Raw genomic sequence first — 18,216 nt, 5'->3', positions numbered from 1 at the left:
CTTTTCATTGCAGCCACTAGTTGAATTAAATCTATGTAGACATACAGCAAACACCCAGTAAGCAGGACACCATGTGGTATTTGCAAAATGGTGCACCTCTTCTCTCAGGAACCATCATAACTATTTTTATAGAGGTTTTAGACATAAACCAGTAAAACCTGAATGGTCAACTGTTTGTGTAGGTGTGAGAGGTCTGACCGTGCCACTTATATGTTATGTTGTTTTAGGTATCCTCCCCACGACTGTACTGGGCCAGGTCCGTGCCCCTGATGATGATGACTGGGATCACAAAATCTACCAATTTGAAGGAAAAACATCAAGGTATTTGGAGAGAAAAAAGGAAATTGGGTGAAATGTATGGAAATCTTGCCCAAACACATAAAAACATAAAAAGTATTTAAACTGCCTTTTTTTAAAAAAAAAACAAGTGTGCAAAAGCATTTTGTTGGTTAGATACTTGTACATAGCTCTCCAAAAGCCCTTCCAAGTGTGAGACCACAGTAAATAATGCTGTATGCCAAACCAGTCCGCTTCCCGTTGCCTGATGGGCTAGAACACTACTCCAAATTCCTGTTCACAGTCATACCCATAATCAGTATCATTGAGCCACTACAGAAGAAATACCCATTAATTTCCATTCTCCTTCCTCCATGCTCCTGGAGAGTCGGTGTTTCCGTGTCACCACTGGTTTTAAGACCTTACTTGTATTGGATGTGTTCACATAAAGTGTCCAGATTGTGAATGTGGTTGAGATGTACGTGTGCCATTTGGAGGTTTTGACAGAGGTGTCACTTCCAATGAATGTATCTAAACTAGGAGTTTGCACTGTTTCCAAAATTACAGTTATAGTAACCGGAGTCTTCCTACACAGTTCCTATGCCACAGAAGCAGGAAGAAACCTTCTTGATATACTGGTGAAGAGTGATTAGGAGTCAACAGAAGGCAATGTGAAAAAGTTCTGTTCTGCCCTGTCCCTTCATGAGGGAACACATACACTTTCTTTGATAGCTTTCCCAAAATAAAGTGGATCAGAAAAAACAGCAGTGATGATAATTGCTACTCAGCTTTTGAACTTTTCATAGCTTGATCCTTGGTTTAACTCTTATTACAGGTACTTTATCCTTAATGATAACTCAGGTTTGCTGACTATTAAAGAAGGAATCCCACCAGGAACATACAACATAAGAGTCAGAGTCATTGATGGAGTCTGGCCAGATGTTGTCTCAACCGTAAAGGTTACAGTGAAGGAAATCAAAGATGATGGCCTCCGTAATGCTGGTTCTATACGAATAAAAGGTAAGCAATGATGTGGTGAAGTACGTTAGGATCGTAATACTGAAATCTACCTCTTTACTGTTATTGCTGCGTTGCTTAGAATTCTAATACTCTTAAACATGAGATGAAGGTGAATAGTTTTCTAGGTAAGGGTTTGAAAATGCATCTTTGTTTGTATGGTCCTCTGACACTGCATGTGAAGGTGCATCTATGGAGAAAAAAGACAGCAAGAAATACTTGTCTGATGCAGAAGACAAAGATGTGAAATTTCTACACCAACTTTTTAATAAAGCAGCAATTTGTATTTCAGAAAAAAAAAAACTTTTATTTGAATAATTGTCTGCCTGAACTTCACCAAGTTGTTTCATTCTTTGTGGAAAAGTAAAATCTTCTTAAACATGTTTCTGATTTAAAAGAATGAAAAAAGGAAATGAATGAGAGTCAAAAAGGTTGAGAACACAAACCCTGAGCAAAAGCCATCCTGGAGAATTTCAGAGCCTAAAAATGAAAATACTCCTGAATTTGCAGTTGAGTGCATTTTCTGCAACCTTGATATTATTCTGTGTTGCTCCTCTCTTATTGCTACAACAGTTGCAAGATATGTGTTTGTCAGGTTTTAAACTTTTATTACAGGTATCACTCCAGAGGAGTTCATATCCCAATCCCCTGAAAAACAGAGTAAATACTACCAGATGAAGAAGCTGCTTGCAGAAATTATATCAGTCCAAGTCGAAAACGTTCACATTTTCAGTGTATTAAATAGTGCAAGTCCAACCCAAGGGGTTGATGTTTGGTTTGCAGTTTATGGTCCACCCTATTATAAAGCAGAAAAACTTAATGGTAATGTAGCGGCCTCCAGAGCGTGGGTAAGTATCCATACTATGTATGAAACCGCAGCATCTTCTCATTGTGTCTATTCAGATAATGTCCATTGCCTAGTGAATGCACGTATTTAGAATGACTGAGGGAGTAATGTATGAGAAAAATGGATAATTTTAGTCAGTAAAGTCAAACAGTCCTTTAGCACTTATATTAAAAGTTTCAAATATGAGTGTTTTAAAAGCCAGCCTATAAATACATATTGAGTCATCTAAACACAATGAGCTTTTAGGAAAGTGAACATGTTCTTCCTATCGAAAAGACTGCTAAACTCTGTATAAAGGATGTGTTTGGCTGTTGCCTTTCTACATGGTATTTTAATGTTTCAATTTATAGTCTTCTACACAGAAATGTTCTGTAGCTGAAATTCACAAACCAGTCAAAAGTTCCAACTTTCTGATTTAAGAGGGCAAAGCAGTAAAATAACCATTCTCCAGTGGAAAACCAGGTTGGAAATGTGCATTGACAATTTAGTAAAGTTCCTGCCCCTCTTGCAAAAACAAAAAAAAGTTTTGATCAAAGTTAAATGACTCGCTCTGTTGGAAATGTGTCTGTTGATACACAGAGGCTGAAACAAGAATTATGTTTAGAAGCAGTGCTGCCGTACCAGCTCCCTCTTGCCAGAAAAGTTTTCTTCATTGCCCAATGTCTGTCCACCCTTCCCAATATTTTTAAGATGGAAGTCCAAATTAAGAATACAGATCAGATGCTATGTAAATAATCCATCACAACCATCAGAGATTAAAATGTATCCACTCATCTTATGATTAATATGATAATATTTTTGTCTTCTAAGTGCTTACTCAGACCGTAGTTGACTTATACCAAGGCTTTGACCTGAACAGATGCCAGGCTGAGCTGCCTTTGGCTGGATAGAGTGAGGTAGATGTTGGAAGGAAGTGGCATAGCAACCAGTTTTGAGAATAAATAAGACTGGGGCTTTTCATGGCTGTCATTGTAAGCTTCCTCTCTGTGGAAAAGTCAGATGAATGCAACTAATTGTTCTCCACAGCTGGAAAACATCTTGGATATAAATATCACCCAGATTGGCATTGATGAATGCGTGACCGCAAACTGCACTCATAGCAGTGGATGCATCAGCAAGCATGAACAGAATCATGTGCCAACAATAACCACAGCTGGAAGCATTTCACTGGTGTCTGTGACAGTCCTGAGTCATGCCCTGTGTGGCTGTGCAGCTCGGGAGAGTCCTCATCTCTCCTGCTCCTCATACCAGACAAACCCTTGTCTCAATGGTGGTACATGTGTGGATACTGATTTGGGCTACAGGTTGGTAAAGCTTTGTCTGCTGTGCAAGCAAAGTGCTTCTAGCTCAGTCTGTAAGAAGCAAGACCGGAAGCTTGGGGAGATATCACTGCTTTTTTGTTATACTCCATGTTTTGCAAACAATCCTCTATTTTCAGGTGGATGCTCTGGTTCATCATAGTCTCTGGGAAAACCTTGGGAAGTTTGTAGGCTGCACCAGTTCCTTTAATGTCATCCTGCAAAATGCTCTTGTTTTGTGCAACCTACCTTAATGTTGTTAAACATTTAAATCATCTCACTTAAGTCACTTAATTATCTCTTCCCCCATTCTCTGCCTCATTTTTTCTCAAAAAATGACATCTTGTAGACAAAATAGTATGAAAGTGAAAAAAAAGATGGGACTATAGTAGCTCAGAATGAGCCTGGTCCCCTTCCAGAAGGCAAGCCTCAAGCATATTTGCTTAAAAATGGTCATCCCAACATAGGAAAGCAGAAACAACTAACCAGCCTCTTCTGAGAACCCTTAATAGGGGTGACAGGACTCAGAATGAAGCTGCAGAAGCCCTGGTCATAGTAAAGATTTGTGTCTGACATTGCTGCTCAGATGCAATCAACCAGGGAAATTTTGCTGCCCAGAAACTCTTGGTAGGCTCCTCCACCTATCATTTGCTCAACTCTGAGGCTTCTTTACTTCCACTCCATTTTCAGTGGGTTTTTTGAGTGATCTTTTTCTGCATCCTACCGTGCCACTCTGCTCTCATTAGGTACTAGCAATCTATGGGATGCAGAACCTAAGAAATAGGGGCCCAGCTGTTCTCCCTTCCTGTCCTCCTGCCCTTTTCTGTTGCTCCTTTAGTTCGCCTCTTACAGTTTTTGTTATTGTCATGCTGTGGTTACTCTTTTCTACAAAATCCCCAGAGTATTAAGGAAAGAACGCCAAGCATCTGTTTTTGATAGTGAAATAGAGCAGTAAGTAGCTTGCAATACAAGTAAAGTTATCAAGATCTATGACTGTCATCCCTTTTCTCACTTTTTCTGGGTGATATTACCTTCCCACACCCTTCCTTTGCTTTCCCTGTCAACGCTATAAAGTCTTTAAACAAGCTGATAACTAATCCTAGCGAAAAGTGGGGTTTTTATCTTTGCTGAAAAGATTAGAGTTTCAGGTGCTTTGTGTATTACCATGTCTCCATCATTTGTTCACAGAATTATTCTTGCATAGACATATTATCACTTAGAACTAAAGCTCAACTGTGTTTGTACAAACAAGTCAATAGGGAACATTTTATGATGAGAGTTTTGCTAGTGCTTAATCCACACTATGGCCTAGGCAACACGGTCTTCTGTGTTTGAAGTGGAGAGTCCTGCTGTGGGAAGAGCCCTTCGTGACTTCTGCTTGGATGGTGGAATTTTGCTTTATTTATTTATTTAATAGATGCAAATGTTCTGCAAATTTCCATGGACCAGACTGCCAGCAGACAAAACACAGCTTCAGAGGCCATGGTTATGCGTGGTTCCCTCCTCTTAAGCCTTGCTTTGAGAGCCGCATCTCCTTAGAGTTTATCACTGAAGTCGCCGATGGACTTCTGCTGTACTATGGACCAGTGGCGCGAGGGCAGCCAGGAGAACGAGAAGATTTCATTGCATTAGGTTAGCACCTTAAAGAGTATTTGTGCTTGTTTGAAGGTGAGATTCTACTTACAGTTGATATTTAAAAAAAAAAAAAGTCCATAAAATTCCTTCTGGAGAATAAAGAAAAGTGGAACATTTGCCAGTATGCCCAGTTTGAAGTTGGATTTTTTTAAACTGACTAAACAATTCCTCCAACTAAAATCTAACTGTAACAATCAGTTGAACTGCGTTTGAGTGGGAACATGGTTCATGCGTATTCAATAAGAGTCTTTTCTTTGCAGAGCTCTCTGGTGGCATCCCGTCGCTAACCGTGAGCCACAGCTCTGGTGAGCTTTTCCTGCAGCTGTCACGAAAAGTTAACGTTGCAGATCGCCGCTGGCACAACATAAAAATTATAAATGATGGAAAGGCAAGTGTAAATATGGACAGTCCTGTGGAATCACTAATTCATATACATAGTTATCCCTTCTGAATCCTTCCTCCCTTCGGTAGAGCTCTTTTACCAATCAGTCTTTCATCATCTCTGCAACAGCAGGGATTGAAGTTTGTCAGCTCAGATGCCCCCTTAGTCTTGAGGCAGTGAAGCAGAACAAGGCCTGAAGAAGTCTGATCCAACTTTGAAATTGGCCATGCTGTTTTCTTTGTTTAATGATCCTATCCATAGCTTAGACCACAGAGTCGTGATAATCCAGGGCCTAAATGCTTCCTGGACTGATGGAAGGAAATATCCTTAATTTCTCTGAGTGGGAAACTCTGCCCCACCAAGTGACTTCAGACATGCAGCACAAAGGAGATAGTTATGCTTTCATGTAATGGGAACATCTTGCTGCTATAACACTGGTGAAGGCATCTGCTGGGTTGCCCCTTCCTCTCCCCCTGTAAGACAAACTGGGGATCATGTCAGGAACTGGGACAGGTAGCCTGGAAGACCATCTGCGCAGCTAGACTGTCTCTTTGGGTTCTGATTTAGCAGAAAACTCCAAGAAAATCCCATCTTTCCCCTACCATGTCAGTGACTTGGCATGGTCATGGCAGAGTCAGATCTTTCTTTTGTGTGGCTCCTTAGTTATACGCCACGTGCAAAAACCTTCCAGATTAGTATGTGGAAGTGTTTTATTATTTTAATAAAGTTTCCCACACTGTGACTGCTAGTTACTATTCCTCCTTCTGCTAAGTGAAAGAAAATGTGTAATTAAAATGTATGCATATCTCTGGATGCAATTGTTTTAAATAATGCCTTTCTCCAGACAGTGAAGCTGATTCTTGACCACTGCGTAAATGTCTCAATTAGAGGTGATGACAGTGTCATTAAGAAGCTCTCCCAAATGGATCTCTCTGCCTGTGAAGCCTCTAAAGAGACTGTGGGAATTCAGAGGTAAAAAAAACCCAAACAAACCAACATGAATTGAAAACATAATTGCTCAGAATAGCTGAGGAAAAAGGAAAAAAAACTCAGCCAAGTTTCTGTATTTTTCTTACCACTAATTCCTTCTTTCCCTCCCTTCCCTTCAGCATGGGTGGGCTCTTCAGCGGCCATCAGCCCCTGCAGCTGGGTGGAGTTAAGAAGACTTTGCCTTACCATGATTCACAAAGGCGCTTCAGAGGGTTTGTTGGCTGCATCCGCAATGTCATTGTTGATAGTAAGGTAAGGCTATTAATGTCAGTCTTGGGTTTACTGCTGTTAACTGTAAACACCTGATGTGACGCTTCTCTTTGTCCTTTTCCAGGTCTATGATTTAGAGCACCCTGCAGAGTCCCTGAACAGCGCTCCCGGCTGTGTCCGTACGGATGAGATGTGTCAGAGTGGTGGGATGGCCTCCTGTGGTGTCCATGGCAAGTGCGTTGGTGGTTGGGATTTCTTTCGCTGTGACTGTTCCCCGGGATATGCTGGACCAGCGTGTGAAAAAGGTACTGCAAGTTCTAGGGAGAAATTAATGGTGAGGATCTGTGGGAACAGCATCAAACATACTGTTTTAAATTTACCACAACTTTGAACTGAGTAGCCTAATAAGACCATGCTGTATTCTGGGAATGATTTAGATCTGCAATGATGTAAAGATCCTTCTAACTCTTGTTGAATAAAGATAATGCCACAGATGAGGGTCTTGTTGAGACCTGCTTTGCTTTACAGGGGAGGCAAGTGGTCAGATGGGTTGCTTTGTCCTTTTCATCACAACTTCTTATTTCTCAGTGGTGAAAGAGGAAACATTCTGTATTGTGCCTTCTTCCTCTGATCATAATGATCACAACATGTAGTTTAATGAACATGGTACTATTTGTATATATTTCCTTCTTGTATACAGAACAATAATACTCTATGCAGGCAGCCAGACCCTCTCTTCCTTTCTCCGTCTGCCACACAAGACTTAAAAGGTATGACAGTAAATTACTCAGTGGAAGCTCTGTCTGTCCAATGGGATGAGGACTGGAATCATAATTGGCACGCTCTAGGCTTGGAACCTTCACTATTTAAAGTGTTTATAATGACCACAGAAATGGTTAATATAGTTCAGCTATTTGTATTAATGTTTTGCAGACAGATGACACTAGTTTATAAATATCTGCCTAGATTTAAATATTATTCTGTTTTGCATTATCTTGGGATGCTGGTTCACAAGCCCAGCTTCTGTATTGGCTCCTTCCCCTCACCACTGCGGGACAAACCAAGTGCTCAGAAAGTAATTAGTTGAAATCCATAAGTCATATACTGATTTAATAGGAAAACTTTGATTGGTTCTAACTTCTTCTAATATATTTGGTTGAAAAATGCTGGTGTTCAGCTGATGCTTTATGAATGGCTGAGCCGTGTTCACAGCAAGGAGCAGACAGCTGGGGATAGGAGTCACTGCAGTGTCCCAAAAAAATCCATCCCTGCTCATCAGCTAGAGCCTGTAGCTGCAGACATAGTGAACAAGAGAGAACAGTGGGCTACAAAGAGTTATAGGAGGGCAATAAGCTAGAGGAGAAAAGAAAATATGCTTTAAAAAAGAGGAGAGAGGAGAAACAGTGAGGGGAAAAGAGAGTGTGGAAATTAAATCTCTTGATCATTGGATATATCATTTGATGTATCAATCTGAGTGGTGCAATTGACACTCCTGAGGGATGGCATGCCAATCAGAGGGACCTGGACAAGCTTGAGAAGTGGGCCCATGCGAACTTCATGAGGTTCAACAAGGCCAAATACCAAGTCCTGCACATGGGTCGGAGCAACTCCTGGTATCAATACAGGCTCGGGGATGAAGGGATTGAGAGCAGCCCTGAGGAGAAGGACTTGGGGGTACTGGGGGATGAAAAGCTGGACACAAACCAGCAATGTGTGCTCATAACCCAGAAAACCAACTGTATCCTGGGCCGCATCAAAAGAAGTGTGACCAGAAAGTCAAGACAGGTGATCCTGCCCCTCTACTCTGCTCTTATGAGACCCCACCTGGAGTACTGCATCCAGCTCTGCGGTCCTCAGCACAGGAAAGACATGGACCTGTTGGAGCAAGTCCAGAGGACGGCCACAAAGATGATCAGGGGGCTGGAACACCTCTCCTGTGAAGACAGGCTGAGAGAGTTGGGATTGTTCAGCCTGGAGAAGAGAAGGCTCTGGGGAGATCTAATTGTGGCCTTTTAATACTTAAAAGGGGCTTATAAGAAAGATGGGGACAGACTTTTTATTAGGTCCTGTAGTGACAGGACAAGGAGTAATGGTTTTAAACTAAAAGAGGGCAGATTTAGACTAGGAATAAGGGAGAAATTTTTTTATGATGAGGATGGCGAAACACTGGCATAAGTTGCCCAGAGAGGTGGCAGATGCCCCCTCCCTGGAAACATTCAAGGGCAGGTTGGACGGGGCTCTGAGCAACCTGATCTAGTTGAAGATGTCCCTGCTCATTGGACAGGAGTTGGACTAGATGATCTTTAAGGTCCCTTCCAACCCAAACCATTTGATCATTCTATGTCCTGGGAATCAGACTAAGTGCCCCAGCATCAACCGGGCACTTTCTGGATTTCTACTTGTGTGACACTGACCTCAGATTAGCTGTTGGTGATCCAGCATTCTTCCTGTCTCATCACTAACTTGGACTATGTATTTATTTGGTAAGAACAAACTTTTCTTTTCTTTTCTTTTCTTTTCTTTTCTCTTCTCTTCTCCTTTTCTTTTCTTCTTTTCTTTTCTTTTCTTTTCTTTTCTTTTCTTTTCTTTTCTTTTCTTTTCTCTCTTCTCTTCTCGTCTCTTTTCTTTTCTTTTCTTTTCTTTTCTTTTCTTTTCTTTTCTTTTCTTTTCTTTTCTTTTCTTTTCTTTTCTTTTCTTTTCTTTTCTTTTCTTTTCTTTTCTTTTCTTTTCTTTTCTTTTCTTTTCTTTTCTTTTCTTTTCTTTTCTTTTCTTTTCTTTTCTTTTCTTTTCTTTTCTTTTCTTTTCTTTTCTTTTCTTTTCTTTTCTTTTCTTTTCTTTTCTTTTCTTTTCTTTTCTTTTCTTTTCTTTTCTTTTCTTTTCTTCCAACTGAGCTGTGCCCAGAACAAGCAGATCTAGGACTGCTGTCAGGTAGTGAGACTGAAATGGGTGCTTGCTGCATAAAAGCACCAGGGTCTAGGTGGTTTAGTGGTTTTTGATTTCCACAAAAGTGCAGTGCAACTCTGCTGGATGACTCTCAGATGGATTCCCCAGGATGATGTGGAAAGAATTAATTTCAATGCATTTTCTCTAGTTCAGATAATAAACACTGACATAATCTCTCTTTGTAAATTAAAAAAAATACATATTATGACTTTTGACTCTGTGCCTGCCCTGAGGTTTTCTCTTGTGCCAACTGAAATGGGAAGTGCACATTTTCTAACAGTGAGGGTTATTAACCACAGGACTAAACTACTGAAAGGAATATTAGATTATCTTTTTTTTTTCCTTCAGATCAATACCATCTACTTCACTGGAAGAAATGTTTCAGATCTTAAAAAAATAAAAGAAGTTATTTGGCTCAGTGTAGGAGTAATTGGGTAGAATGTATAGCTTGTGATAGGCATAATGTTAGAGACATCATCTAATTGTCCCTTTCCTGCCTAAATTCTGTTTCCTTGATTTATTCTTTTCCTCTTAACTCCCTTGGCAGTGGGGGGATGCTTTCCATGATGCTTTATTACGCTGTCAAAGCTTCTTAAGAACTAAAATTCTGACATTCAGAACTGGTTAATTCTCAAGCAGTGGAGATCCCAGTGAGCAGTAATTTCTGAGATTTTTACTTTGATTTTGTGTGTGTTGTGCTTAGTTCTTCCAGAATGGGCTTTTGGAAGGGACAGTTGGATCCATTATGAGCCGAGAAGCATCCTCAGCACTCACAGCACTCAGATCCAGCTGATGGTGCGCACCCGTATCTCCCACAGCACCCTTCTCAGCTTGGCCTCTGTAGATGGGAATGGATATATCCGACTGGAGGTGAGCAGTCCAAAAGCCATTCTGTTTTAGTGCTCTTCATTTGTCATGGAGTACCGCAGTAAGAGGAAAGGATGCAGGTTCCAATTACGGAATTATTCTTTCATGTAATAAAAAGCAAGAATTTTCCACATGAGAGTAACTACTCTCATTTGTGTTGTCCTCAGTGTTACCCTTTCATAACATAGGTTCTAGCTGTTTCACTGCAAAAAGTACAGATGAGTGCATGTGATACATGTGAATGGGGAAGATTGTTTTGTCTTGTTTGCCTTTTCCATTTGCTTCTATCTGTCTCTGGCTATAAAACTTGTCTCTTCATTTTTCTTGCTGTTGAAAAAAAGCTATCTGGATTACATTGGCTAGACAAAGGCTAATTATTCCAATTGTAACAGGAGGGTCAGCTGGGAAGACTTAGAGGTAGACATCAATAGGGAGAAGATTGATAAAAAGGTTCATCTGAGTTAGAAGAGTGGCCAGTAAAGAAAAGAGTTGATAATTCCTGGACCTGCAGTTTTCTTGTAGTAATTTTTATCTGGGAATAAAGCACTTAAAAACAAGAGTGCCATTTTAATTTTAAAAACTCAGGTCCATTTCTTGAGGCAGGACTGTGTAATAGCATTTAGACGTGCATTTCTGTTATTAAAAGAATTTATTGTCTTCCTCTAGGTGGTTGAGGGTTTCTTTAGCGTTAACTTCAGCTTGGGGGACAAAAATCACTCTCTGAGAATGAGGACATTACGTATAAACAATGGCCAGTGGGTTCTTCTGACCATGGAGCGATACAACAATGAATTTACCCTGCGTGTTAACAGTGGTGGAGGTGATCAAGAAGTGACCTCTGCCTTGGGTACAAATAGATGGTTTGAAATGGATTGGGCAAGCATCGTGCTAGGAAACCACCTTCCTAATCATTCAGAGAGCGATTTCCAAGGTAAGTAACATGATGGGTTCCCAAAAGGAGGGAATTAAAGCCTAAAATTGGTATCCTTGAGTGTATTGGAGAGTCTAAAAGCCAGGTAAGAATTCCCATGGAGACTACAATGCCCATGAAATCCCACCTCCTCTACTAGAGGATTCAGAACTAATGTTCAACTCTTTATGTGCCATTGTATCTGGTTCTAGTGAAGCTGTGAGATTTCCTGTTGATATTGAAAAACAGCACTTCAAATTTTTATTTCCCATGCCAGAGGCCCCAAGTAGGGAACTCACGCTGCGATCTTCACTCCCTTTTTGCCTCAGAAAGGTTTAAGAAATAGGCACAACACCTCCTGGTAGGAGGAGAAGGATTTTCAAGGCAATTCACACCACACTCTTCATTTCCTGGTGTGGGGTGCTGGAACCGGAGATAGTGGCTCAACAGAAGACAACTTTTTCAATTCTGTTTCTTCCCATTCAGCCCTACTTGTAAGATTCTATTTTAACCATAGATTAATTTAGTGGAGCTGTTCTGGTTCATAGCACAGTTCTGCTAAATTGATGCATTGCTACAACCAAGCTGTCCTAGAGAAGTATTGTCAATCTGTAGATTGGTCAGAGCCCATAGCCACATGTTCTGTAGCTCTTCTTCTAAAATAAAACTGATAAGCAGTATTAGGATCCTTTTAAAAAATGTTTTAAGTTTTCTACAATGCTGTAAGGTCTCCTGCATATGCATCATGGGCAAGGCTTGAGGTGGGGAAGTTGCTAACTCAATGTATTTCTCTGTGTACTCCCCTGCTTTGATGCAGGTTGTATGCGTGATGTCCAGCTGAATGGTCAGCCACTTCTCGTGGAAGGCAAAAGCACGGAGTTTGGCTTAATTCTGAGGCGGCAAGGTGTCACGATGGGATGCCATTCCAGTGCCTGCAGCAGCCAGCCCTGTTACAGCCCTTTCCTTTGTGTAGACCTGTGGAGAAAACATGAATGCCGGTACATTACGCTTTTGTTTTCATCCAGGGGTCGTTGGGAAGCTCTTTCTTTCTACCTTAGTTCAGGCAACTTGCTTCTAACAATGAAGCTTCTAACTCCCTGCTGCTGGTCAGAGAGGGGCATCCCAAGGACAAATCCTGCTCTCCATCTCATCTCCCAGCAGGGGCCAAACTTGCCTTTTCCTGCAAGTCTGATATGGAACCTATTTACTCCACCATTTTTTCCATGGTGAGAAGATCACAGACCAGTGAGGAAGTGAAATGCCCTTTGATAAAAGGCAGGTTGCAAAAGCTTTGGTCTCTCCTTCTCTGTGTGAAAATATATATTCTGATATAGCATGTGTATACTTGGTACATATATGTGTAAAATATATATTGCATATACAATATATATTTACATCTATTTTCTGTGATGAAGTTGAAATTAATCATACTTTGTATGAAACAATGACACTTTCAAAATTAGACTGTCACAAAACTGGATTCTAAAATTGTCTGTCCAGGGTCAGAACCAAAGACCACCAGCTGGTATCCTACACAGTTAGTTCCTTGGAGAAGATCCACTCTTTCAAGAAAAAATTCAAAATATGTATATGAAAATATGCAAATCAAAATACAGGCATTTCTGTTAAAAACAAAACAAAACAAAACAAATATACATACATGCAGGACTGGGAGAAGGAACCACTTGAATTCCTTCAACTCAGCCAAAATTTAGCACTTCTGAAGCCTGGTGATTCATTGCTGCAACAGGCTGTGAGATGGTTTTAAGTGTGCCTTGGGACACTCCTTTCTTCAGTCTGCTAGTGAAAGAGCAATATGAAGGCTCTTCCATTTATTCATTAGTATTTCTTCTTTGGATTGCAGAAAGCAGGTCTGTGCTCCTCACGGTATTCCTACACTGCCTCTCCAATTACATATCAGAAGAAATCACTTTCTCTGCCAATTAAAGTCCTCAAAGACAAGATGGGTCATTCTGAGGAGGTCAATGACATCTCTTTCCCAAAGGCCCAGATGAACGTTGCAAAACTTATACTAAGTGCTTGCTAACCCCATTGATCTCAGGCATCTATTTCCTTCTAGGGGTTTTGAACATGTTTGTAGAAAAGGGGTTAGTCTATTCAGAGGCTGAACAGGCCCTTTCCTTTTTTAACAAACTCCTTCCTTTTTTAAGGAAGGAGTGAAGCTCTTCTGCATATCTTCTGGATGGGGAAAGCAGAACATATGTTCATGTTTTGATAGGCCTACTAGCTCACTATGTTAGAGTTTACATCTATTTCATACTCTCAGTGTGTATTTGGGATTGCTTGAAAAGACTTTATTTACCTTAAAGAAATAGTATCAAACTTTGCTCAGAACAATGTACAACTGCAGGTGCTTTGCCTGCCTAAAAGACATCTTCTGCTTTTGTTGTTCAGGTGTCCAGCTGGGAAAGTAGAAGTGACTGACAACCTTACAGGGCTCAGACACTGTACCTCATCACCTTGTGGACACTGGACCTGTAGGAATGGGGGCACCTGTGTGGCTCAATCCCAAGACAAGACCATCTGCCAATGCCCTGAAGGTTACAAGGGAAGATGGTGTGAAATTAGCCAAGTGAAGGCTGGAAGACCTGTTGGACTCAGCTCTGGCTCTATTCTGGCAATCAGCATGTGCCTCCTTGTCTTCCTAGGTAGGAAAGCAAGTACTTTTTGTCTTTCTTTTTAATCTTCCACCTTGCTCCATTGAATCATGCCTGCTTTACCCTTGGATGTAGTGATCAGTGTTTCACTTTTTCTGGAGATCACCAGTTGGGAGTTCATTTGAGGATGCTAAAAGACAGGCATCAGCACATAGTTACAGTTTACTTGTATTGAAGCCTTGTTACAGAACTTATATTGAAGTTCAAGCAAATTTAGGACTTCTCTCTTTCAGAATCACTTATTTTCAATCCTTCTTAAAAAAGAGCTTTCCATCTATGTATGCAAATCTGTGTGCAGCCACAGCCACCTGAAACTCCCACTTGCCCTGAGCCCTTACATTTGTATTAGGTAGGACCTACAGCTAGTACATGCTATTCACATATTAGGAAGGCAGAAATCTTTCTCTAGAAAGTTTATGATCTTAAGAGGCAAGCCTTGTTAAGAGTGTGGGGCAGAAAGAGATGTTCACTGTGTGTCCAGTTTCAGGCGCACTTTGGCTGAAAAGTTAATAACACCGTAAAACTGTTTCTCATATTGATAAAGAAAAACTGCATACACATCTCAGAACAGTAAAGACTCCATGATAATATTACACTTGTAACCTTCATTAAAACAGTGTTTTACTTACTTTGGGTATCTTATTTACTCAGGATTGGTGAAAGGCCAGAGATTGGCCAAAATGCCTTCTATTTAAATGGATTCCTTTAGGTAAGTAAAATACCCTTTTAATGAAGTTTATGATGTAATATACATAGATGATTCTTTACATTCCTGAATATAAGTTGTTTATATATTAACAATTACGCATTTCTTACCTGGGAAATTGGTTGTCAAATTAAGAGTTGATTTAATATCTCAGAAATCGTGTAACTTCTTGTTTATCATGCATTGTACTTTGTCATATGTCATACAACAAATACGTGTCTTTATTTCTTCCAGCACTCTTGGTCTCCTACACGGTGTGGAGTCAGTGGGGAAGCTCAGGGTTTCGGAAAGGAGGAATTTACCACATTCCTGAAGAGCGTGAAAGCTGGGAGGATATTAGAGAAAATGTCTTCAATTATAATGAAGAAGGAGGTGGAGAACGTGACCAGGTATGATGCAGCCTCAATCCAGTCTTTGCAAATCCAACCTCTCTTTCCCAGACTTCCACCTTCCACCTTCCTCTCCCAGACTTTTATTTATCTGATTGTCCTTAGCCAATTGATTATTTTTTTTTAACCTGAAGTACTCGTGAGTGGGAGGCTTCTATTTCAACCCAATTTGTACCTTTCATGATGCTGGTCATCTGTGGCCACCTTTGAGGGGGTTGCTCTGGACACAGCATTCTTGCTTTAGCTGAACTATCTTTACACAAAGGGATTTGGTGTGATCTGGACTAGGCCCTCTCTTCAGTTTGTAGAAAACTCACAGAATCCAGTTTTGTGTTGCATTGAGTTTTAAAACGTTTTTCGGAACCTGTTTCCTTTTGTGTTGTTTCTCTCAGGTATTTATATTTTTTTTTTTCCAGAATGCTTATGATATAGATGAGCTGAAGAAACCTCTCCATATGATTCCCCACTTTTCCTTGAAGGCAGCTGCTCCACACTCCAGGACACCCACCGGCCCAAAAAGAGACTCACTCCCAAAACATGCACATCAGAAACTATCGACATCAGCTGTTACCGGCGTCCCAGACTTCAAGGAATACGTTTCTCAAATCATTTGGGATGCAGACAATGATCTACAGAGTCTTCCAGCTGACACTATTCATTTTTACTGCTTGGAAGGGCAATGCTCTCTAGCGGGAAGCCTTAGTTCCTTAGACTCCATTTGTGGTGATGAAGATCTAAATTGTGATTGCCTCCAAGAGTGGGGGTCAAAGTTTGACAAGCTTAAAGAACTCTATAAGGTCTCAAACGAACATTTATAACTGGCTTAAAAAGAAATTTGACACATTGCCATGACATATGGACACTACTTTTAGAAATGCCCTTTTTTATATACAAGGTACATCAAGTAACTTGATGCAAGTTTTTAGTTACAGTAGTGTGTTATACTCGCTTTTCCCAGGAGTCTTTTTATATGCACTGTACAAACAGTTATTTAATGGTAGAAGTGCAAAGACTTTTAAACATGACTTTTCTTGAAAACTTTGGAAAGTAGGATTTGTATAGAATAGCAGTATAATATCCCTTTTTATTTGTGTAGACCACAGTGACTTACTAGAATTATCCTGGATGCAAGAACTTGAATTATTTTCTCCCTAGTATTAATATGCATCCTATCAGGTGGGTAGCAATGCGTAGGGCATTTTTTGAAAATTGCATTCATTTTAGACTGTGACATAACTATTACAAGTGTTAAATAGAAAACATCTTAAATTTCTGTTTTTCTTGTCAGCTTTTGTCTTATCTTCCTAAACTGTAATCTCCCTTGACATCACACACACCATGTCACTGTTACAGGCTGCCCAACCACGTGAGGCTTTTTCTATCTGACCTTTTTTTCTAATTACCCGTAAAGAGGGAAAAAGAGTGGAAAGATCCTAGCTGTGAATAGCACTTTGCTGGTGTGACAATTTTACACTCTTAAAAGTGGTTGTGAGACCTGGGAAAAGTTTCTGTTCAGTAAGGTTTTATGTCCAACTTTGCTTTCTACGTGGAACCTTTCTTCAAAGTCTGCAGCTGGAAAACAGAAGAGCTGATAGCAGGTGTGAAGAGAAGCTAGAAGGAAATCCAGGCAAAAGTTGGAACTGAATTCTTTCAATCAGGACAGTCATGGTAAAAATTGGGATCCTCAAGACAGAAAGTGTGGGAACCTGCCCTGTTCCCCTTTGCTTCCTCCTACTCCTACTCCCCCCAAAAAAGCACTGTGGTTTGAGCATGGAAAGGGAGCCAGGAGCATCTGAAATCTAATGTTGACTTGAACGCTCACCCCTGTGACCATGGGGAAATCACCTTTCTCTCTTTCTTACCTCTCGGGGGCAGCTCCCCGTGCCTGGCATGATGTGTGAACAGTAATAGTTGCTCACAGTGTGCTGCAAAGCTCTGAAGTGCTACGGGGGTTTTTTATTGTTTTCTATTCAGTGTTTTTTAAGTTACAAGGTTTGCTTCCTATTGAAGCATTGATGCTTCCTTTGATTTATAAATATTGCTTTAAAATTAGGTCTTTCATCACTGTTGATCACTTTACTTGGCATAAAAAATGCAAATGTAAATCTGTTTTGTACCTAGAAGGATGATTTTGATACCATTAGAACAAGTATAATTTACATTGAAAATTGATTGCACAAAAACACCATGTGAACTGAATAAAACAATCTGCATTCATGCCGTAAAATCATTTATGTAAATGATACTAAAATAGCAATATTATTAGAAAGATTTGGAGCAAAGGGTCAGTATGAGCCACTCCTTCATACCAAAGCCTCACATGGTTGGGCATTGATTCTTCTTACAAAGTCATAAAAAAAAGAAATATTGTAGCTATATTAACATATAGCCACATCTTGCTTAATGTACATTTTCCCTCCTTTCTAAAGACGTATGGTGTGGTAAGAAACTACAAAATCTTTTACATCTGGGGATATTACATATGCTGTGCTGCAAATGAAAACTGCTGAGCCCCAGAGCTTCAGTAAGGTGGCTGTTCCGAGTCTTGAACCCTTAGAACATTTTTCTGAAGTGCATATACATTTTATTGCTTTTTATTAAGTTGTGTCTTCTGAATGCGGTATAAAGTAAAGCTTAGTGTAATTATAGATAAACTATCTCTTCCAAAAGAGACTAATTTGAACAATGTGCTACGGATAATGCTGACAGGCTAACTACCATCTCCCAGAGGATTATTTCATAATTCATATTCTGAAATGGAACATTTTACATGTGGATGCATTAAACAATAACTCAGGAAAGTTGAAGCAGCAGTTAATTTTTTCCCCCTCAAATAACTGAAGACACAAAGTACCACGCATGACGGAAAACCAGTTGCCTTGTTGTCAATACATTTAATGGACTTGTGTCCTCAGGGAAGATGAGAAAGAGGAAAGTTCTTCTGTCTCCTTGGGTCACTTACAGCAAAATGCAGAATTTTTATGGCTGGCAGGTCACTGTCTAGCTACACAGTTACATGGACTGGGACTGAGAAAGGGCCACCCCGGGCACTATTTGACGCAATATCA

At 40.2% G+C, this 18,216-nt stretch overlaps 1 protein-coding gene across 1 annotated transcript in view; it reads left to right on the top strand.

Moving 5' to 3' along the window:
* LOC129203675 (neural-cadherin-like) overlaps window positions 1-16,020 on the top strand; it is a 60,117-nt gene extending 44,097 nt beyond the window's left edge. The window contains exons 19-33 of the mRNA XM_054818495.1: window positions 228-321; window positions 1,112-1,296; window positions 1,909-2,141; window positions 3,167-3,444; window positions 4,856-5,070; window positions 5,334-5,465; window positions 6,304-6,427; window positions 6,565-6,697; window positions 6,780-6,960; window positions 10,302-10,468; window positions 11,132-11,396; window positions 12,193-12,373; window positions 13,791-14,044; window positions 14,994-15,148; window positions 15,565-16,020. Of these exons, the coding sequence (XP_054674470.1) occupies window positions 228-321; window positions 1,112-1,296; window positions 1,909-2,141; window positions 3,167-3,444; window positions 4,856-5,070; window positions 5,334-5,465; window positions 6,304-6,427; window positions 6,565-6,697; window positions 6,780-6,960; window positions 10,302-10,468; window positions 11,132-11,396; window positions 12,193-12,373; window positions 13,791-14,044; window positions 14,994-15,148; window positions 15,565-15,966 (2,999 nt within the window). The 3' untranslated portion in view covers window positions 15,967-16,020. The remainder of the gene's footprint in view (window positions 1-227; window positions 322-1,111; window positions 1,297-1,908; window positions 2,142-3,166; window positions 3,445-4,855; window positions 5,071-5,333; window positions 5,466-6,303; window positions 6,428-6,564; window positions 6,698-6,779; window positions 6,961-10,301; window positions 10,469-11,131; window positions 11,397-12,192; window positions 12,374-13,790; window positions 14,045-14,993; window positions 15,149-15,564) is intronic.
* The last annotated feature ends 2,196 nt before the right edge of the window (window positions 16,021-18,216 follow it).

The sequence above is a fragment of the Grus americana genome, chromosome 2, assembly GCF_028858705.1.
Source record: "Grus americana isolate bGruAme1 chromosome 2, bGruAme1.mat, whole genome shotgun sequence".
Classification (NCBI taxonomy): domain Eukaryota; kingdom Metazoa; phylum Chordata; class Aves; order Gruiformes; family Gruidae; genus Grus; species Grus americana.
The sequence above is the reverse complement of the archived record's forward strand: the minus strand, read 5'-3'. Positions and strand labels throughout refer to the sequence as shown.